Source organism: Ctenopharyngodon idella, chromosome 13 (genome assembly GCF_019924925.1).
Source record: "Ctenopharyngodon idella isolate HZGC_01 chromosome 13, HZGC01, whole genome shotgun sequence".
In the NCBI taxonomy this organism is placed as follows: domain Eukaryota; kingdom Metazoa; phylum Chordata; class Actinopteri; order Cypriniformes; family Xenocyprididae; genus Ctenopharyngodon; species Ctenopharyngodon idella.
Window position 1 is genome coordinate 32,471,420 of NC_067232.1, and position 22,938 is coordinate 32,494,357.

Here is a 22,938-nt window from a genome sequence, read left to right on the forward strand (position 1 = left end):
TGTGGCTCCCTCGGCCCTTCCTCCGGACCGCCGGAGGGAGCCATCAATGGAATACTGATCAGTTCTCATTCGGACTACGTCTCCCATGGGCCCTCATTCCTGGGACTGATTGCACACACACCTGCACCACATCACACTCACACTATTTAAGACACACTCACACACACACACATCGTGAAGTCTTGATTTGCCTTGGTGATCATTTCTGAGCGTTTTCCCGTGGACTGTTACCTGTTATCGTTTGGACTGTTTATTCTCTGTGACCCTTTGCTGCCTGCCCTGATCTTTGCCTGTTTCTTGGACTGTGATTGTTTGCTGCCTGCCCTGATCCTTGCCTGTACACTGACTCTGTTTGTCTGCCGCCTGCCTCGACCATTGCCTGTCCCAGTTTATGCCTCTGCCTTTGCCCTGTCTGCTCTGTAAGTTCTCTTAATAAACAGCTGCAAATGGATCCACATTCTGTCGACTCATCATTACAGAAGACTTCGCCAAACAGTGATCCAGCAGCCCTCATGCAGATTTCATCTGAATTAACTGCCCAGGCCAACCAGCTAGCGGTGCATCAACATCAACTTAACTGCTTGACTTCCCTTACCGAAGAGCTGGTGAAAACGCTCCAAGGCCTCCGATTCAGCCCTGCCGAAGCCGCCACGCCGCCGCCCGTTGTTCCCGCCAATCCAGGCTTCGTGGCCTCCCCTGCAGTCAATCCTCGCCAAGCGCTCCCAGAAAAGTTTGACGGCACTCCCGCCAGATGTAAGGGGTTCCTTCTCCAATGCTCCCTGTTCATCAACCAGCAACCGTCTCTTTATCCCACCGAATCCAGTCGGATATCGTTTGTGTGTTCCCTGCTCACTGGCAAAGCACTGAATTGGGCCACCGCGGTGTGGAGAGATGACAGCCCCATGTTCCCCACCTTCCAGGACTTCTTGCGAAGCTTTAAAGAAGTTTTCGAACATCCCGAAGGAGGCAAGAGCGCCGGCGACCAGTTACTGTCTCTCAGCCAAGGTAAACAAACAGCAGCTGAGTATGCGCTGAACTTTCGCACTCTCGCCGCTCAAACGAACTGGGTCGAGGACACATTAAAGCTGCTTTTCCGAAGGGGACTATCACTGGAATTACAAGCTGAACTCGCGTGCCGGGATGAGGGAAGCTCGCTCAACGCTTTCATCGAACTGGCCATTCACATTGATAATCTGCTACGTACCCGACGACCCGTTCGGCTATCCGCCTCAGCTGGACCCGCTCTGGAACCCATGCAACTCAGCTACACTCCGCTACTTCCCGAAGAGAGAGAAAGGAGACGACAACTACACCTGTGTCTCTATTGCGGCCAGGCTGGCCATGTCAAGATTAACTGCCCCGTACGACCTCAGTCCTCCAACCCCAAAGCGGTGAGTTCTCCACATCACTCTAACTCTTCCTCCAACTGCTTCAAAATTCCCATTCAGATTATCGTAAATGGCCAACGTCTATCCACTCACGCCCTGCTGGATTCTGGAGCCACTGGGAACTTCATGTCAGATACATTCATCAAAGATCATAACATCTCTCTAACAGACTGTAATTCCCTGTTGACAGTGGAGGCGCTAGATGGGAAGCCCATCGGTGGAGGCAAGGTGGTCCATATCACTGACGAGCTCGCCTTGCAAGTAGGGGCCCTTCACCATGAACTCATCCGCTTCTATGTTATCCACTCACCCAATAACCCCGTGATCCTTGGTCTGCCCTGGCTCAGAACCCATAACCCACACGTTTCCTGGAAAGAAGGTCAGATTGTACAATGGGACGCTAACTGCCATGCAAACTGCTTGAAACAAATCACTCCTCTGCCAGTTCAAGCCGCTGCACTCCATGATTCTGACACGGAGAAACTTAACATACCCGAAGAATATTCCTATCTGGCTGTGGCCTTCAGTAAGAACAAGTCCACCGAACTACCTCCTCATCGTCCCGGGGACTGTGCCATCGACCTTTTGCCTGGAACCACACCTCCCAAGGGCAGGATCTTTCCCCTGTCACAACCCGAGTCAGCAGCAATGAAAGCCTACATCGAGGAGGAACTAGCTAAAGGATTTATCCGCCCGTCCACATCACCGGCAGCCTCAGGATTCTTCTTTGTCAAGAAAAAGGACGGCGGATTAAGACCCTGTATCGATTACCGTGGACTAAATGACATCACCATCAAGTTCCGGTATCCCTTGCCTCTAGTTCCTCCAGCCCTCGAACAACTCAGGCAGGCCGCGTACTTTACCAAGTTGGACCTTCGCTGTGCGTACAACCTAATCCGCATCCGAGAAGGGGACGAGTGGAAGACAGCCTTTTCCACAACCACTGGTCACTACGAGACCCTCGTCATGCCGTTCGGGCTAGCCAACAGTCCCTCTGTCTTCCAGTCCTTTATCAACGACGTCTTCCGTGACATGCTCAATCGCTGGGTCATAGTCTACATAGATGACATCCTCATCTACTCCAACTCTTTCAAGGAACATGTTCAGCATGTGCGGGCAGTGCTGCAGAGACTCATTCAACATAAACTATATGCAAAAGCTGAGAAATGTGAGTTTCACCAAACCTCCACCTCCTTTCTGGGTTACGTTATCAGCCGTGAGGGCGTGGCCATGGATGACAGTAAGGTGAGGGCGGTACTGGAATGGCCACAACCCCGCACATTGAAGGAATTACAACGCTTCTTGGGGTTTGCCAACTTCTACAGGCGGTTTATCCGGAACTTCAGCGGCGTTGCAGCCCCGTTAACGTCTATGACCAAGCGGCAGTCCTCACGCCTCATCTGGTCCTCCGAGGCAGTACAGGCTTTCCACGAGCTAAAGGAGCGCTTCACCACGGCACCCATCCTCCGTCATCCAGATCCCGAACTCCCTTTCATTGTAGAGGTGGACGCCTCCAGCACGGGCATTGGGGCCGTTCTTTCCCAGCGCCAAGGTAACCCAGAGAAAATGTACCCCTGTGCCTTTTATTCAAGAAAAATGTCGGCGGCAGAACGTAATTACGATGTGGGCAATCGGGAATTACTGGCCATGAAGGCAGCTCTGGAGGAGTGGCGGCACTGGCTGGAGGGAGCCAAACATCCGTTCACCATTCTCACTGACCATAAGAACCTGGAATATCTGCGTTCCGCCAAACGTCTAAACCCACGGCAAGCCAGATGGGCACTATTCTTCACACGCTTCCAGTTCTCCGTAACTTACAGACCGGGCTCCAAAAACACCAAGGCGGATGCACTTTCACGACAGCATGAGGAGGTGGAACGGACAGAGAACACAGAGAACATAATCCCCGACACCTTACTGCTCGCTCCGGTTCAATGGGACATTATCACCGAGATCACACACGCCAACGAACAGACCACTCCTCCTCCTACATGCCCACTGGACCGCACTTACGTCCCAGCACAGCTGCGAGACAGACTACTGCATCACGTCCATGACTTCCCAAGCTCAGGTCACCCGGGTGTCACGGCCACCTTCCACCTGCTACAAAACTGGTTCTGGTGGGATTCTATGCTATCCGACACCACCCGCTTCATCACCAACTGTTCACTCTGTCAAACCACCAAAGCATCTCATCAAGCGCCAGCCGGATTATTACAACCGTGACCCATTCCTCAACGTCCCTGGTCTCATATTGCCATTGATTTCGTCACTGATCTCCCAGAATCTCAGGGCCACACCACCATCCTCACAGTCATCGATCGTTTCTCTAAAGCATGCAGACTTATACCACTGGCCAAGCTACCCACAGCATTCGAGACAGCCGAACTTCTTTGCAATTATGTGTTCCGTTTCTATGGACTACCCGAGGACATTGTGTCAGACAGAGGCCCACAGTTCACATCTCGAGTCTGGTCATCCTTCTTCAAGAACCTCAACATCAACGTCAGCCTCACTTCAGGGTACCATCCAGAATCCAATGGCCAAACAAAGCGCATGAACCAAGAACTAACACGATTTCTACGCACCTACTGCCAACGCAATCAAACTGACTGGAGTCGTTACCTGCTCTGGGCGGAGTACGCCCAAAACTCCCTACAAAAACCTGCCACTGGTGTCACGCCCTTTCAATGCGTCCTGGGCTTCCAACCTCCACTATTTCCTTGGTCTGGGGAACCATCCAACCTACCGTCTGTCACTGAGTGGATGCAACGAAGCGAGGAAACCTGGGATCTAGCTCACCATCACCTACAACGCGCCGTAAGAAGGCAGGAGATGCAGGCCAATCGTCACCGACGCCCCAGTCCCCAGTACGCCGTGGGTCAATGGGTTTGGCTGTCCACTAGAGATCTCCGGCTAAGACTTCCATGCAGAAAACTCAGTCCCAGGTTTGTAGGGCCCTTTCAAATTACCAAACAAATAACTCCAGTATCATTTCGTTTAGATTTGCCTGCTAATTACCGTGTCCCTCCCACTTTTCATGTTTCGCTGTTGAAACCCTCCGGGGGCCCGAGAGGGGAGCCAGAGGGAGCCGAGGTCCGCTCCCCCCCCACCCTTGATGATCGAAGGCGAGGAAGCCTATCAAGTACGAGAGCTGCTTGATTCCAGGCGCCGGGGTAGGAGACTACAGTACTTAGTCGACTGGGAGGGGTACGGCCCGGAGGAGCGATCCTGGGTCAATGCGGATGATATCCTGGACCCCTCACTCACAGAGGAATTTCATCGGACGCATCCGGAGAGACCGGCCCCTCGACCACGTGGTAGACCCCGGCGTCCGCTTCCTCGCGTCTGGAGCCGCTCACAGGGGGGGGGCTCTGTCACGAATGTGGCTCCCTCGGCCCTTCCTCCGGACCGCCGGAGGGAGCCATCACCGGAATACTGATCAGTTCTCATTCGGACTACGTCTCCCATGGGCCCTCATTCCTGGGACTGATTGCACACACACCTGCACCACATCACACTCACACACACACACATCGCGAAGTCTTGATTTGCCTTGGTGATCATTTCTGAGCGTTTTCCCGTGGACTGTTACCTGTTATCGTTTGGACTGTTTATTCTCTGTGACCCTTTGCTGCCTGCCCTGATCTTTGCCTGTTTCTTGGACTTTGATTGTTTGCTGCCTGCCCTGATCCTTGCCTGTACACTGACTCTGTTTGTCTGCCGCCTGCCTCGACCATTGCCTGTCCCAGTTTATGCCTCTGCCTTTGCCCTGTCTGCTCTGTAAGTTCTCTTAATAAACAGCTGCAAATGGATCCACATTCTGTCGACTCATCATTACACCTATGCATCTGATCTAGGCTACATGTAATTGAGAGCATTCTGAAAGACTGCTTATGTGTGTTATCAACTATTATAAGCAACACAAGACTTTAATAGCCAATGACATTTACAGCTGAAGACACTGGACTGATTTTCTACTGTTTAGTCTCAATCACCATCTAACTCAGCCAGTTAAGATCTACGTTTAGCCTTAGATATTATATGAATATGGTCCCTGGAGCATAGGTTTTATCAGCTGGCAATTTTCAATGCACATTTAAGAGTGCAAGTTGCAACTATAACAGTAATGAAAAGAAGAGGCTTATCAGTATGTCACAATATCACTCTGTTTAGTCTTTGTTTTCTGTTTTGCAACATTTCCTGCCAGTCTGTCATCATTGTTATGCATTTCAATTCACTAACTTGCAATTCGAGTCAATATCAGTCATTTTGGATATACTGTATATCAGGCACAGTACATGGCAAATTTTCTTAAGAAAAAAAAATCAACTAATGCAGTAAAATATACATGGGAATCAGTTGGTTATTGAAGGTTAAAATGAACTGATTTGTTACAACTTAAATTACACTTAAGGAAATGTTTATAATAATAAAGTTATAATAACTACTAACTTTAAAATTATTTCTACTCCAATTCGTTTTTTGAAATATAAACATTTAAATGGTGGCTGTCAACTTGACGGATTTATTCAAACATGTATATAGGCTATTGAAGAACATTATAAAATTATAATTAATATGTAATATAGTGCATATATTTAGCTAAATGCTCCTCTGTAGAGTTAATTTTTCTAGCTGACTAACGAGTTTATGGTCACTGAATGTGTTTGTTCTAAGGTTGCCTAAATGTGACATTACGTGACATTGTTTACAAGCTGTTATTAACGTCTTTCCGCGGCTGAAACACTAAATAAGCAATTACAAGAGACATGATACAGATTTCGTTAAGTTGTGCTGTATCTTTTAACATACCTTGAGATGTTCATACGTGTTTATTTCAGTGTTAAAGTGGAGGAGAGGATCAGCGTTTCAGGCTGCCGCTTCTCTTGAACTATAGCGATCTGTCTATGCCACATTAAAGAGCGCCAAAACTGTATTTATGTTTTTTATTTCGAAGTAAAATGGGAAGAATTTGAAATATGAGACTTTATTTCATGTCAAAAGCAACAAACCACAAATCTTATTGTGATTTATTGGATGTTACGTATCCTCGCACTTACTTAAGTGGGTATATGGAAATCCTTGACCTTTCCTAGTGGGTATACGGCGTATACCTGCGTATCACGTAGACTACACCACTGCATTCACTCATCCATAAACATTATTAGATCCATCGACATGACGACAAGTTCCATGAGTCCACACTCATTCATCAATCTTCGCCTTTGTTATAGTGATGTCCGGTTCACAAATGAATCGTTCTTTTGAACCGGTTCTTTTTAGTGAACCGGTCGAAACCAGTTCACCAACTCGGACTGAATCGTTTGAAACAGTTCTCCAGCACTAATCCACAAATTACTAAAGTTACTCACTTTTGACGTGCCTGACACTCCCTCTTACTCGAAATAAACCAACATCCCGGAGTTATTCAGTTACTCCAGCAGTACACTGACTTTACCTGCTGTGAGAGAACTGATGATGATGAGCACGAGCAGCAGAGCAGCTGATATGAGTGCGCATGCGCGGCGTACACGAACGAACGTACACAGCCTGTCACCGTTCTCGTTCTTGAGTCAAGAATCGGTTGCAACGGTTTTCGGATCACCAGTACACAACCGAGAACCGCTTCTTTCGGACATGTCCGATTTGAGAACCAGCTGATGATACTGCGCATGCGTGTAACTTTTCAAGAGAATGAAAAGCACGTTAGTCAAGTTTTGTTGAACATCGGAAAGTGTGATAATATAAAACATACTGGAAATATGTTTATGACTTAATTCAAAATACAAAAAGTTTATTGTGCTTTTCCAAATACACCATAACAGATTAATAGCATACAATATATATAGGCCACTGTACATAAAAGAAACTACATGCAACATGAACTTAAATGTTCAGAAGTAGTTCTACAAATTTCTTTTTCTATATTAATGTTATTTAAAAAGCATTACAGTAAAAGTTGTGCAGTTGTGCTTTCATGTTAATTTTTTTTAAAGATTGGAAACAATTAATTGTTTGTAAAACTATCAAACTAAACATTTATTTGTTTCATAAATAATCCATGGACAGCTTATTTAATTTCTGAACAAGGTGATATAAAGATAAAAACTGACGTAATCAAACTACAGCGAGCAAACAAGCGACTCCTTTTGAATCGCTCTCGCGGTTCTCGAATCTCAATCTCGTTCTCGAGTAGAATCGGTTGCAACGGTTTTTGGATCACCAGTACACAACCGAGAACCGCTTCTTTCGGACGTGTCCGATTTGAGAACCGATGAGCTGATGATACTGCGCATGCGTGATTCAGCGTGTGATCTGTCACAGCACCAAAGACTATAGAATAACACCAAAGTCCCTTTAAGACAAGTCATTTCACTCGGCGGCCATCTTTGAAACGCCTCTCGGGCATCCTGGGCATCATGTAGCTCCTATCTCTTTGAATGGGGAAACATCAAATTCTCCAAAACTGTTCGCCAACCTTACGATTAAATTTCATATTTGAAATCACCAATGAAATCTGACAACAACTGTCTCATATTTTTTTTTTTCCAAACGCTCAAATCATGACAAAAAAACAGTATTTAGGCTGGATCAAGCTAATGCGCATGCGCAGACCTAAATGCGCGTCTCTTGTGCCTCATTTCGGAGGCGCGCGTCTGACTGTTTCTATAGAAACCGGTGCTTCTAACGGCCGCTGCAGTGACGCAATGACTTTACAGGTCGGCGATTGGCTCTTATTTTGAAGGCGGGACTTATTCCGCCATATTGAGCGTTACACTTTCTCCCATTCAAAACAATACGAGTGACATGCCTTGTGTTATTCTATAGTCTTTGATAACACTTAAAGGGACTTTGCACAGCACCGGCGTCTGAACCGAACTAATAGGACAACTGATGCTATGAGAGGACTCGAATGAGGGGCCAATCTGGTGAAACGTCAGTTTATTTAATTACAAATAATTCGTAATGGATTATGTATAGTAAGAGGATCATAATTTCCGCGCTGATGAAGACTAATTTATTCACTTTATAACTGTAAACTTCCTCGTTTGCACATCACTGCCTGCATATGTGTTTGGTTGCTTTAGATGCAAAACTAAATTGTAAGAAACGTTTCAGGTTATAATGATGTTTTAGTTGACTGATGTTATGATTACTGACTTTATATATTTGAATGTGTTAAATGTTTTTTCATCCCGGCCCGCGATAGGCGACGTCATTACGTCGGAGCGGAAAAGAACAGATGAACCGGTTTTTTCAACCGGTTTATTGAAACGAACTGTCCGAAAGAACCGGTTCGCGGAAAAGAACCAAACTTCCCATCACTACTTTGGTATTGTTTTGAAGAGTTTAGCGACCCCTAGCGCGAAAAAAAAACATACTGACTAATGCTAGTGTAGGTGTTCAGTTTCATCTAATTGTTTTGATAGTATTTGATTTTTTAGATTCAGAATATATTTCATAACTATATTACTGTAGAAATTTAGCAAATTTCTGTCTTATTCAGTTTTGTATTATGTTATTGTTTTGACCTTAAGTTTAACAGTTTTGAAAACATGTAAGCATTTGCAAATTGGCCTGTACGTACAAAGAGTTTTGGCAGTTGTTGTGTCTGAGTGAGAAAAGAATTCATGAAATTTGAGAGATGTAGTCACTGAATGCATTTTGTGCCAAAGCAATGATAATTGATCCTCAGTTTAGCCCACATAGACTTCTGTCGTGCTCACTGTGTGAAGAGTTTTGCAAAAGTGACGTAAGTATTGAGAAATGTGTCCTAGCGTCTGTAAAAAACTGTAATTGAAAAATAATTGTAAAAAATAATAGAAAAAAATGGTGTATTACTTTCAATGGGGAAAAATAGCTAATACAAAATTGCATAAATATTGCATAGTATCATAAAATATCCTCAAAATTCTAAATAATAATCAAAAAATATTACTGAATATTTTTTTTTTTTCATCCAACGCTCAGAGTGAGAAACCACTTCAGACGATTCAGTGGTGCAGGGAACTGAATAAATCATTCAAACTGATTCACGAACCAATTTAGACAGTTTTGCCAACTTGATCAAGTCTTTGAACAGAATCGACTCAAAAGATTGATTCATTTGTGAATGGTGCATCATTAATGAAAAAAAGAAAAAGAGAGACAACACACTTGCATTTACATAAACTATGCATTTCTTAACATATAAGCCTACAGTATTGCATTAAAAAAAAATAAAGTAACGAGAGGAACGTCGCCCAGTGTAACGAAGTAAAAGTACAGCTTTTTCATTAGAAATGTACTCAAGTTAAAGTAAAAGTACCCACATTTAAATCTACTCTAAAAAGTGCAAATTTTCCAAAAAGATACTCAAGTAAATGTAACAAAGTAAATGTACTTTCGTCACTACCCACCTCTGCTAGGAACTATGAAAGAAGCTTCCTCCGGTGCGAAAGCACCTAATATGTTGTGAGGTTATTTCCATCATGGGGTGCATCAATTTTTGGTCAAGATCTTGTATTGACAATGCAAGAGGTGAACACTCTGTAAACTCTTCTCCAGCACATCCCAGAGACTGGACTCAGACGTGCCAATTTATGTGTGAAAATGATTCTTCATGTTTTCTGAACCATTCTTTCACAATTTGAGCCTGATGAATCTTGACATTGTCATTCTGGAATATGGCCATGATGTGACTTCCTACATGGTTATTTAAGAAAAGAAAAGCTACACCTTCCATCAATTAGGATTAAAAGAACTGTTCCCAAACATTTAACATGCTAGAAACATAATAATCACTGCAATAATGATCCAGTTATAGACTCTTAACATTTGCCTGTTTAAATTCAAACAGTGACTGTTTTCTCTTTTTAGTCCGGGCAGTGTATTATACTTGTGCAAGAACTTAGTCAACAGCTGCACTAACTGTATCAAGTTTTATCTGCCTATAGCAATAGAGAAACTGCTTATATATAAAAAGGATAGAATCAATCACAGTGTCATATGCTAACTTTGGCCATGCTTTATCCTACAGTACATAAACTTGTGTGATTCTTTAGGTGGGTGAGTTTCTCTGCTGTGAAGAGGCTCCTGGCTGTGAATAAACATAAAGCAAAGGAAACGCTGGAATCTGTTTCTGCTGTGCAGCAAGGTAGGGCACTAAAGATTCTTGGCTGAAGTGATTCATAGGGGATGGGATGCCGTCTGACTGTGGGTGAATCCCACAAATTAAGCTATGCATTTTAACTAAGTGAGGTTTGTGGATGTACATTTACATATGTTTGCATAGACATTGAAACATATGTTGACATTCAACAGCATCTAAATTAAATAATTAACATATGAAAAACTTGAACAATCCTCATGAATCTATGAGTATTTAATTTATGAAATTAATCAGTTGATTCTGTTATGTTTTCGAAATGAAATGTGTAAAAATTCACTTACTTCAAAATGAAATTCTGTTCTGTATGAATTCTGGTGCCATATTCAACTCATTTCAAAGGATTCCCTCATTTTAAGCAAGGCTAAATTTGTTAAAGCAAATACAATTTCTGTATTTAACCATGATTTAACCACTTAACCATTATTATCATGTAAATTATCAAATGTAAATTTATTTTGTTTACTGTGGGACACATAAAGACTTTTCTGAATAGGCTGTGGCTAAAAAAACAAAAATCTTATCATAAAATACACCACAAATGCACCATTAAATGTTCAAACACACAATCAGTTCTATTAATCCAAATCTTCCATTCTTCCATCAGCCCATTCAGAGTCTTTATTGAGTAATCTCTGTTTCCATCCTCATGACAGTAACCAAATCCTTCACTCATTAAAAACTCAAATTTGGTACCTCAAGAAGCTTTACAACAAAGGTTTTACACCAGTGAAGTAAGATGCTTATTTGTATGGCTCTAAAAAATGCTGGGTTTAAAAACAACCATTTCTGTGTTATTTGGCAACACAGCAGCCGGGTAAACATTGGACAGAACACATGCTGGGTTATTTTAACTCAGCTTGTTGTTTCTTACACATTAACCCATTTTCCAAGCACATAGTGCTTGGTCAGTCAACCTGATATTGAAGGTTTTTCATTTTAAATAATTAACAATTACAGTCACACACCTGTAGGTAATGGATAGGTGCATTGGAGAGAAGTCCAAAAAAGTCAAATATCTAAAAAACAAAGAAAATCCCGCACACTATCAATACTTGCAAAAGTATTCCTATACATATTTTAATTGAATAATTGATTTAGTAAACATTTTAGGATGTGACAGGAACAGCAAGATCAGCCAATGGGAATCTGTGGAAAAACTGCTATCAGTAGGCTGTTCCAGATCATTATATGACAATTTTATATATTCATTTTTGAAAAGTTACATAAAAAAAAAAAAAAGCTTTACCTTGTGGAAACTCGCCTGTCTCATTTAAATTTCAACCCATCAAATGCATAGCATGACCACAGCTGTGATGCTAGCTATCCAAGCAAGCAGACGTTAGCTGCGACACACATGTAAAAAAAAAAAAGGCCAAATGTGAGACTACATACAGTTTCCCATTTTGTACAGTTATTATTTGATAGGAATACAATGTAATATATACCTTAATTTCATCCAGGAAATCAACAATACATCAATAGATCAATAGATCCATATTGTAGTCAGTGGAGCGCACTGCAACGTCGCGATGTTGTGTGTGTTTCAGCCCTGGTCACGTGTCGTTCGCTTTGAGTGTAGATCCAGTCTATGCTGCATTTGTAGAAGGTTAGCTTTCCAAACAAGCAGACGTTAGCATGTAAAGAAAAAATGTGAGACTACAGACGTTTTCCTATTTGTACAGTAATAATTTGAAAGGTATGCAATGTAATACAAACCTTAATTGACCCAGCAGCTGAGTTACAGAAAAACTTCACAGGACCTGGGCAAAAATATTAAAAGCTCAATAAAATGACAAAACAGGCTGAACCCAGCATTTGGGTTGACAAAATAACCCAGCATTTTTAGTGCAGGATAAGATAAAAGGGGATTTTCACCAAGTGGACTGAAACATTACCAGTGGGGCACATCTCTGTTGGGACTCTGTTTACTTTTGTACATTTTTGGAATTGTGATTACACCTGTTGGCCTGCTACTTTTTTCTTTATGTTTTTGTGTAGCCTTTGTTAAAGAAGTGTTTGGCTACAATTTTTCATTTTTTGCTTTAGTTTTTGTTTGGTAACTTTTTTTGTGCAGCTCTGGTTCACTGTCATCTCAAGGATTTTGCTAAAGGACTTTCTGTATGGTGAAAATCACTTCCTGTCACCTCCTTTCTGTTGCTGGAGTAGCAAAAAGAAATAATTTCCCAATACTTTAGAAGAGACAAAAAGACAAGGGTAAGTACAACAAGGGTACGTAAAACAGCATGGTCACCACTGCATAATTTGAGTTTAAAAATAATTTTTAGCAATGCCGTTTTTTCTCAATAGATTTGACTCTTTTCTTCAAATGAATGTAGTTACTCAACAATTAACACAGAAAACTAAACACTCTTATGTTGACAAAACATATTTAAATATTTACTGCATAATGAAGCACAGCAATTTATTTTAGTATGCATTTATTAAAAGTAAATGCTATTATCAAAACTGCAGGTGTTATATACGTTTTCCCCCATCCCAAAAAATTACATACACAAACATGCAGAAAATGTTTTCTGTTGTACAGTACTGCAATCAATGAACTTTACTGATCATGTCTCTAATATTCAACTGGCCAGAGAATTTTATCTACATCAAAAAATATATTCTTATCGTGCATTATGGGAGATAGAAAAAAAAAACCCTGTGAATGCATGAATTCATGATTTCTGTAAAATCAACAAAAAAGCTACAAATGTTTCTTCCTGATATATTACTTTTATTTTTCAGTTGCTAACAAGCATTATTCAATACTGAAGCCACAAAACTCTTCATACAGTCTTCATTACCAAGATAAATCTTTACAGAACAGTTAATCTCATCTCCAAAACTCACTCTGACCAACAAAACACTTCATTCATGTCTCAAAATAAACTCTTTCCACCATATAACTGGCAACAATTATCATTCAAAAAACATGCATTTCATTCATAACACACTGACCTAAAAAAACACTAACCACAAGCATTACATATATCTTGAACTTTTATTTTTAAAGTTTGAATGATTTCTTTTTCACATAAATATTCATTATATGATAAGAATAAGATCTTTTAAATTTTTACTGGCTGTATTACAGCATAAAGAATGAATGAGAAATGCAGCAAATTGTTTTTTGTATATTTTTACATATACTACTGTAATCTACATGCAAAATAATAAAAAGTTGAAACAACAACAACAACATCCTAAAGAAATAATAATTACAAAACAACAACAACAACAAAATCCTAAAGAAATAATAATTACAAAACAACAACAACCAATAATTAAAAAAAAAAACATCAAAAACATGTCTAGTATAATGACATATGTGCAGTATTGGAGTCACAGCCGTGACAGGAGGCCTTTCTGTGTGGAGTTTGTATGTTCTCTCCAGTTTCCTCTGGGTTTAAACCACAATCCAAAAACATAAAGGACAGGTGAATTGGAAATGTCTCAGGTTATGGTTACATGAGAAGGGAAAGAGATGCTGCGTCTTCGACACTGTGGGAACGCCTCTGCGTGATGAAATCATTCCAATGGCATGACAGAACATCATAGGCGGGTGACGTCATGACCAGGAGGGTACAAAGCACCCTGAGACCAAACAATGTTAGCTTCTGATAGGCCGAAGCAAGTCGGTCACAGGTATGCAGGAAGTATGGCAAAGCGACACAGTGTCTCGTTCCGTTCTCAGGGAACCATGGTTACATGCATAACCTGAGACGTTCCTTTGATGCTGTGGGAATGTTTATACCCACGCCTCCATACTTACAAGTGCCCCAGTCCTATCCTGGTCCGACACACCAAGGAGGAAATCAGATACCAAAGGGTCTCTCCCCAATGACACACCACCCAAAGGAATGTGGTAAGCAGCCACAAAAGGTGGAGGGGGCCAACCCTGCAGAGAACCGCTCCTGCAGGAACTTAGGACTGTACCAAGTGGGCAGTCAACTGGGTCCAGCAGGCGATTTCTGCACCATGAAGTGAATACTCTACACTTCAAGGAATATTGTTTCCTCGTGAAGGGAGCTCTGGAATGATCTATGGCCTCAACAACCTCATTTGAAAGACCTGAATCTATGAGCTGGGCCCCATCAGAGGCCAAGCCCACCGTTTTCATAGCTTCAGGTGAGAGAGAAGTATTGAGACCTCTGCCTGAAAGAGAGGGTCCCTCCTGACCGGAATCTCCCAAGGAAAACCAGCCGAGAAGGGACATGAGGCCGAGAACAAACTTTGCCTGGCCAGAATGGGGCTATTAAACTCCTTGGAGTAGAGCAATCGGTGGTAATTGCATACAGATGAAACCTTGTCTGTACCATGGGGGCTGGATGCGAGAAGGAGTACCACAGTGGACAGTGAGTCGACTCTCAAGATGCAAACAGATCCACCTCTGCTCGACTACTCCCATAGGAGCTCCACCACCTCGGGGGGTAGTCTCCATTCCTCGAGCCTCAGCCCCTGCCTCAGCAGGACATCTGCTCCCTGTTTTTGGCAACCAGGAATATAAGTTGCTCTACGGGGAGAGCAGCTTTTCTTAGGCCCACAGGAGGATCTGGTGTGCCACTTCGCAAAGTTGGCGTGACAGCAGCCCCCCTGATGATTTATATAGGCGACCACCAATGTGTTGTCTGTACGAAACCCCCCCCCCCCCCCCCCCCCCCCCCAATCCTATATCAGAATGATACTGGCTATAGAACCTGGAGGAGGAGTACAGTTGATGTCTCATTTCATTACCAGAGCCTGCTTGGAACCTACCACAGTGGGCAGGATCCCATTGAGCTGAGGCAGATAAGAACCAAAATTGAATTCTGTACCCTTTCTCTCTAATCTGCAGGACCCACTGAAGTTCTCACACTGCCAAACGGTCTACTAAGGGAACCAGCCTCTCAAGACTGGTCTCTGGTTATTCTGAGTAGTCAGCTTGGCACCCTGAAGTGGAAGACTGGCACAGAATACCCAAAACTGGCTTATCTAAAGTTCTCCTCGGAGGAGGCGATTCTCCCAGTGCCGCAACATCACCAGGCGGACACTGAGACCTGAACTTGCGGGAGATCACTGCACACTGAAGCACCAGAGGTGGCAGGGTTAGCAAACCGGTCTCCTGAGGGCACCAAAGAGAATTGGGCACTGTATGATGAGGTGTGAGCCACTGACTCTCTGGAGGCCAAGAGAACCAGTCTCTCAAGACTGGTCTCCGTTATAACTCAAGCGACCAATTAGGTGCTCTGAAGTGGCAAACCAACAGGGAATAGCCAAACTGATTGCTCTGGGACCCTGCGAGCATCCCAGTGCCACTACGTTTCCGGGCTCGTTTCCGGGCTTCCTCAGAATTAAATGCAGCCAAAGATCAACCATACAAGTAAACATGGTCTCGATGAAAGGCTGAACATTGTAAATCTAACTTCTCAAAGTCAGATAGCATTTATCATTTAATTCCTCAGAATTAAATACAGCCGAAGATCAACCAGACAAGTTAACACAGCCTGGATGAAAGGCTGAACATTTTATATTAACAGACATCTAACTTCTCAAGTGAGATAGTATTTATCATTTAATTCCTCAGAATTAGATGCAGCCGAAGATCAACCAGGCAAGTAAGCACGGTCTGGATGAAAGGCTAAACATAGTATGTTAATACAGACATCTACTTCTCAAAGTCAGATATTTCTTATTATTTAATTTCTCAGAATGGTGCTTGCTAGCAACTGAAAAAGTTTTTTTTTAAAGTTTTGGTTGGCTGTGTGAACTGTTGGGAACATTTTGAAAATGTTGAGAATTTTGTACACCAGTGGTTCCCAAACTTTTCAGAGTGGAGTACCCCCTGAGGCATTTACCATCCTTCTGCATACCCCCTCTCTTCCACTTAGATAGTAAATTTTCCATTAAGGGACAATATTTGCCCCCTAAATTGACTTTCTAGTGCATTTTTTTTTTTTTTTATCTTTTATGAATACTTTTATAACATTAATAAAAATGTTCAATAGAGAAATATGCAATGCTAAAAACGTGAAAAGTGATTATTTTAAATACTAAAACCGCCAGAACATCACTTAATATTACCCTTTTGTTTGTTGAACCGTAGTGTGGATATTTGGATTTGCATTCTTGCTCGTATAATATTATCAACATTAAAAACAAGAACTCACAAAAGGTAGGCTATGTTTTGTATCAAGAGTTTGAATCTTAAATTGATCTTTATGCACCTTTTGTGCCAGACTATTTGTTCTTCATGCTAGTAAGTGTTAAATCTGCAGGTATACATTGTCGAGAACGGCAGTAATGTAGCGCGATTTGCTGAGACAGCAGACTCTGCACGCAACCTATATGCACCAATATGCACACTGCTTATGTGGAAATGGACGCTTTTAGATTTCACCGCAAAAAATGTGGTATTTTGATTGGATGTCATATAGTTACGGCATTGTGCCTGTTAGAAATACATGATCGGTTTTAATGCTATTTTAAGGTAGGGAAGAATTAAATGAACGGCAAAATTCGGCATTTTGTTCGCGTACCCCCTCTGTCCCCAGTTTGGGAACCACTGTTGTACACAATGTTTTGAGAAAATTATGCACATGGTTTGTAATTTGTATGAAATGAATGAAAACTTACAATCTGTTTAAGACAATGATAAAGTAATCAGACCTCTTTGTTAATTGTTTTGAAAGCAGTTATTTGAGTTTGGGAAAATGTGTCAAATCTATTGAGAAATACTGTAAGAAACATTATTCACCTTATATTTTTGTTCTAAAAAGCATTTTCCATGTTGTTCAAATTGCTAATGTTAAAAATTCTGAAATGATGTTTGCTATGGTGCCCTGGAGGGGGCAGGTTCAGTTCACTACGGTTAATCTATAGTTTTAATGAAATATGAGAATGTAAAAATAAAATGCCCGTAGAAAAAAAAGTTGTTTCCTTCAAAATAAAACTTGTGGCCATGCAGAGATGGGATGCACTTAAGTTAGTGATTCAGACTTGAGTCACATTTTAATTGACCTCAGACTTCACTCGGACTCATCAGAAAGGACTTAAATCTTAACCTTAAAGGATTAGTTCACTTTCAAATGAAAATTAGCCCAAGCTTTACTCACCCTCAAGCCATCCTAGGTGTATATGACTCTCTTCTTTCTGATGAAAACAATCAGAGAAATATTAATAAATATCCTGACGCATCCGAGCTTTATAATGGCAGTGAATGGGGGTCACTAGTATGAGCTGAAGAAAGTGCTTCCATCCACATCTATCCATCATAAATATATGCTCCACACGGCTCCGGGGGGTAAATAAAGGCCTTCTGAAGTAAAAAAATATCCAAATTTAAACAAGTTATGAAGTCAAATATCGAGCTTCCGCCAGACCACCTTTTGTATTGATGTTACGAAGAAAGTGTAAAACTCTTGCAGTTCACAAAGCTTATGCTACATCCTATGCCTTCCCTATTCAACTTACGGGAAAAGTCTAACTGACGCGACGCCAGTTTACACTTTCTTTGTAACTTGAATACGAAAGGGGGTCTGGCGGAAGCTCAATATTTGACTTCATAACTTCATAACATATGGATTTTTTTTTTTGCACAAACGCATCATTTCTCTTCAGAAGGCCTTTATTAACCCTCCGGAGCCGTGTGGAGCACATATATATAATGGATGATTGTGGATGGAAGCACTTTCTTCAGCTCATATTAGTGACCAGTGCCGCGTTAAGCCTTTGCGGGGCCCTGGGCCAAAGAACGCAAAGGGGCCCCCCTTCCCCTTACCCTATTTCAAAAATGTAAAAAAAAAAAAAAAAAAAAGCATTTTCAATAAGTCCAAGATTAAATTTAACCGATTCGACTCTGGCTTTGGAATTTCAGAATGATCATAGCATCATTTCAGATGCGATGTGTCCGAAGATTATTCTAGTTGATTAATTATTCTGTCACAGACTTTTTTAATGCACATTTTATTCCTAATACATTTACTATTAGTTTCTTTAAATATGTTTCCATCACGTTTTATGTGCAGTTTATTTCGTTGAATAAAAAGTATCCACCCCAGCGAGTGTCCGAGTTACATTTATTCACATCTTGTGCATCTTAAAACGTGCAGAAAATTTTTTCATAAAACCAACATGACTCATTTGAAACTCTGTACTACTTACATTACTGCATGCATAAGAAACCCACTTTAAAAATGACGGTCAAATACAATAGATCATCGCTAAGACACGGCATGGACCCTTTTGTCCATTTATTCAGCTTCTTAATGATTTTTAGTACATTTAACATAAATAGGCTATAGCCTAGTTATTGACAACATTATTTCTATTATACTTCATTTTTATGAACATATGTAGGCTACACGGCTTCTGTCTCGCACACAGACGCGCGTGCGAGCCTTTGAAAGTATTTGGCTGCGGAAAGACGCGTTGGGCGTGTGCACTGCGCACTATCTAGTGGACTTTTGTTTTCAAGCACTCAATTCACTCTTGCATGGGCTGTTGTACAGTACACACACTGTCCGTGCCATCACAAAAATTGGGCTGCACGCGGACGGGGAGTATACTTTGGGGTTAAGCCCGTAATAGCCACTGCCAATTCATGCGTGCGTGTCCGCTGCACCTGTGACTCTTGATTTGGGTGTAACAGCGATTTTTTTTTTAAAATGCAAAAGAGAATTTTCTCGGGGGCCCCACAGTGTTCGGGGCCCTGGGCTGCAGCCCATGTTGCCCATTAGGATAACGCGGCCCTGCTAGTGACAACCATTCACTACCATTATAAAGTTTGGATGCGTCAGGATATTTATTAATATTTCTTTGATTATGTTCATCAGAAAGAAGAAAGTCATATACACCTAGGATGGCTTAAGGGTGAGTAAAGCTTGGGCTAATTTTCATTTCAAAGTGAACTAATCCTTTAACTATTGAGGAAGATTTTTTTACTTTATCTCTTTACTTTATCTCTCACAGTGTCAGCAATTCAGCATTATGCAGCAGCTCACAGTACCGCATCGTGAATTATTCTTGCTTACTGGCAGCTCTCATAAAAAGCCAGCATTCTGGCTGTGTTCAAAATCACCCCCTATACCCCCTGTTTTCTATTCCCTACATTAGTCCACTGATATAGACCACTTGAGGGACTGAATAAAAAAACAAGTGAGTGAATTCGGACACTGAGTGTTCTGTCTTCTGCTCAAGAGAGATACACTGGGTCATTGACCAGTATTAAATCATGAAAAGCGTGAAAAGTATCATGAGAGACTGCTTTAAATTACCTTGTCTCAAACATAACATAAACAATTTAAAGAGCTCTGACATGCACCACCTGACTGCTGCAGATTCATTTAGGCGTTGATGTTGATGCCAGAGAAACACATACATCTGAGTCTGAACAGCTCAGAGAAAAACGTCATGGGTTGCCGTCTCGTAATTATGGTTACAACATGGTGTGAACACAGTGTAATTCAGGAGTGGCACTCTGTGACTATACAACTCTGCATAGCAACTGTACAACCAAAGACTTTTTATTTAGGAAGACGGTGCACTCCTATTACTTATGTATAGGAGAAAGTGCAACACCCAATATGGCCAAGAAGCCCCGCCTTCTAAGTGAATGAGCCAATCGTTGATTAGTAAAGTCATCGTGTAACTGCAGCTGCCGTAAGAAGCTCCGGTTGCTATAGAAACAGGCAGCGTTCTCAGACTCACGCTCATGACTGTGCATGCACATTGGCTGGTTTAGCATAAAAAACAAGCTTTTTTAAACAATATTTGAACATAAGAAACAAGCTTTAAGAAATTGTTGTTGTCAGATTTAATTGGTGTTTTTCAAAATGAAATTTAATCATAAGCTTAGTGAACAGTTTTGGAGAATTTGATGTTTCCCCATTCAAAAAGATAGGAACTGCACTTGGGCATTTCAAATATGGCCGCCGACTGAAATGACTTATCTTAAAGGGACTTTGGTAAAACTCTGCATAATGGAACTTGATGATATCTGCACCGCAGGGTGCGCAGTGTATGAAAATACATGTTGACAAGCAGGTAGGACATTGTATCATTGCATTTGGATTGAACATACTTTTTCTGGTCCTAAACTATATGAATATTTTTTCATATTTAGACCACTTCTTTTATTGATTGGTATCAGGATGTGATACCCTAGCTTTAAGTATGGTGTCCTCCTTCATTTTTAATTTGTAGAGTGGTATCTTGGTAAATTTGTTGGTGATCTAATAGTATCTCTACAATATCTCTACTCTTCAAACTTGCAAAACAGCAGTTCAAACTAATATCACATAAGTCTCTGTGATGATCGGTTGTTATATCAAGGGAAGATAGCCCTCCTTTTTTCTCAACACTGAACAGCAGAAAGTACTAAGTACTTTTAACCAAAAAAGGCAAAGTCTTTCCTGTTTTCCAAATGGCAAATTTGGCACATTCGGAGAAGAGCAGCAGTGGTTTAGACTCAGTAATATTTCATGATGTTACAATAGTGAAATTACAGACAAGAAATGTAAATTCTTAGGCATAAAATGAAATCAAAAACTAGGATTTTTTTTTTAATATTAATCGTCCTCCTCCCATTTTCCACTTTAAAATTTTGTGTAGACTGTGCCTCTCTTGCCTCTCATGATGAGCTGCCACTGATGTTTACTGACTTGAGACTTGACTCGTGACAAAAGACTTGACACTTAACTCAGACTCCAGGGTTACAAACTTCAGACTTGACTTGGACTCCAGCTTAGGACTTGACTCAGACTTCAGGCGGGAAAAAAAAAAAAAAAAAAAAATACTGAACTTGTCCCCTCCTAAGTTGGCTGATATTTGAAGATTCATTACAGGGATCTGACCAATATTTTATTAACTCTTTCTCTTTTTTGTGAATCTTGTGGACCAGACCAAATACATTCCAAACCGGAGAAACCAAAAAGGTCATCAGATTAACATACCGTGCAGTACAGACCTCAGAAGATGCCTTCTTTTCCGCTTTTAAATATGTTTGGCAGACAGCTGACCAAAATGAGTATTGTGACCTCATTCCCAATTAGCTTTTTGTTAGTGGGTTTGCAGGCAATTGTGGATGTAAAATTTTCATGCCCATGCAAAGCTGACCGGAACAAAGCTATATCAGCTTTCATCTTCATTGTTCCAGCTCTCTTTGCTTTCGTTATAATGTTCGTATTGTTAAGGCCTTGTCAATATAAATGTAGATGTAAAAAACAAAACAACACTGAAACATCTCAAGGAAAAGACACCAAAGAAACATCTCAAGGACAGGACAACAGTGAAACATCTCAAGGAAAAGACACCAAAGAAACATCTCAAGGACAGGACAACAGTGAAACATCTCTAGAAAAAGCTGTTGTAGTTTGTTGTATTCCAGGTATTGTGTGGATCTGTATATGTTTCATTGATGGTGATTATTTTGCATGTGGATTAACAAACTGGACTGGACGCTATGCCTGTGATAAAGAACTGCATCCAAATTGTTTGAATTGGTGCAAACCCACTGAATTAAGCCCAGAAGAATATGAGACTGAATATTACGAAAAAACACGGGAGTTGATATTTACATCAAAGGTAAGCATCACAGGATTTTTATCCAATTGTCCTTTATATGTGAAAAGTTAAGACTGCATTATCCTATTTTTATTGCTCTACATACTTTTTTCTGAATTTCTTAAAGAAAGCTACAAACAAATGGAGTATGTTTAATGTTTAGAATGTTTTTATTGCATTTCCATGAAGATAATCATCCATTTCTAGACAATGAGCAAAGTTTCTAAAGTATCTAAAAAAATCATCACACTTTTATCAGTGCAACTTTAATTTAAGTCTTAAGAACTAGTTTGACCAACTAATCAGTCTTACTTTTCGGTATCAGATTAGACCAATCTACATTTTTATGTAACTCATTTAAAAAACTTATGAACAGACTTAACTCTCTACTGCACACATGTTGATGGCACATGAAAAAAAAATTTCCACATCATTTTTTGGTTCATTTGGGAACATTTTATTGATAAAAAAATTTTTTCACTGAATTTGATAAATGCATAGGTCTGTATCATGTAGTGTGTCATGCCATATAATGTACTTCATGTAATAAGATTTCACTCCGTACAAAACAAAGCAGTTCTTCTCTGCTGTGAAATAGAGGTGTATGTTACAGTTTTTTCACATCACTTTGGGTGTTCCTGCGCACACAGGAAGCCTGCATCTTCCCTTCATATAACACATTATGGCCAATCTGAGGTATTGTCCAAAACATCCTCAAAAAGTACCCCTTATCGCACAACATTGTTCTGAGGCAACGAAAAGAAAAACTGAATTTCTGAACATGCAAAATAAAAAAACTTCATAAAACCTGACAAAAGGCTTCTCTACACCTTCACACGCACACACATATTTTTT

At 41.0% G+C, this 22,938-nt stretch overlaps 3 protein-coding genes across 14 annotated transcripts in view; 2 read left to right on the forward strand and 1 right to left on the reverse strand.

Moving 5' to 3' along the window:
- LOC127524567 (uncharacterized) overlaps positions 1 to 22,938 on the forward strand; it is a 121,992-nt gene that overhangs the window by 20,001 nt on the left and 79,053 nt on the right. The window lies entirely within an intron of this gene.
- Positions 1 to 22,938, reverse strand: part of fbxo9 (F-box protein 9) — a 165,845-nt gene that overhangs the window by 13,287 nt on the left and 129,620 nt on the right. The gene's annotated exons all lie outside the window — the stretch shown is intronic.
- Positions 1 to 22,938, forward strand: part of LOC127524571 (uncharacterized) — a 92,229-nt gene that overhangs the window by 8,318 nt on the left and 60,973 nt on the right. For 8 of the 11 annotated variants that reach the window (XR_007933093.1, XR_007933088.1, XR_007933092.1 and 5 more), the window contains exons 2-4: positions 10,436 to 10,527; positions 12,617 to 12,756; positions 21,422 to 22,104. Coding sequence is in view for 1 of the 11 variants with exons in the window: in XM_051916210.1 (XP_051772170.1) it covers positions 21,496 to 22,104 (609 nt within the window). In the remaining 10 variants the exon portion in view is untranslated. The remainder of the gene's footprint in view (positions 1 to 10,435; positions 10,528 to 12,616; positions 12,757 to 21,421; positions 22,105 to 22,938) is intronic. The other 3 variants (XR_007933094.1, XR_007933087.1, XR_007933085.1) reach the window with 1 other exon arrangement.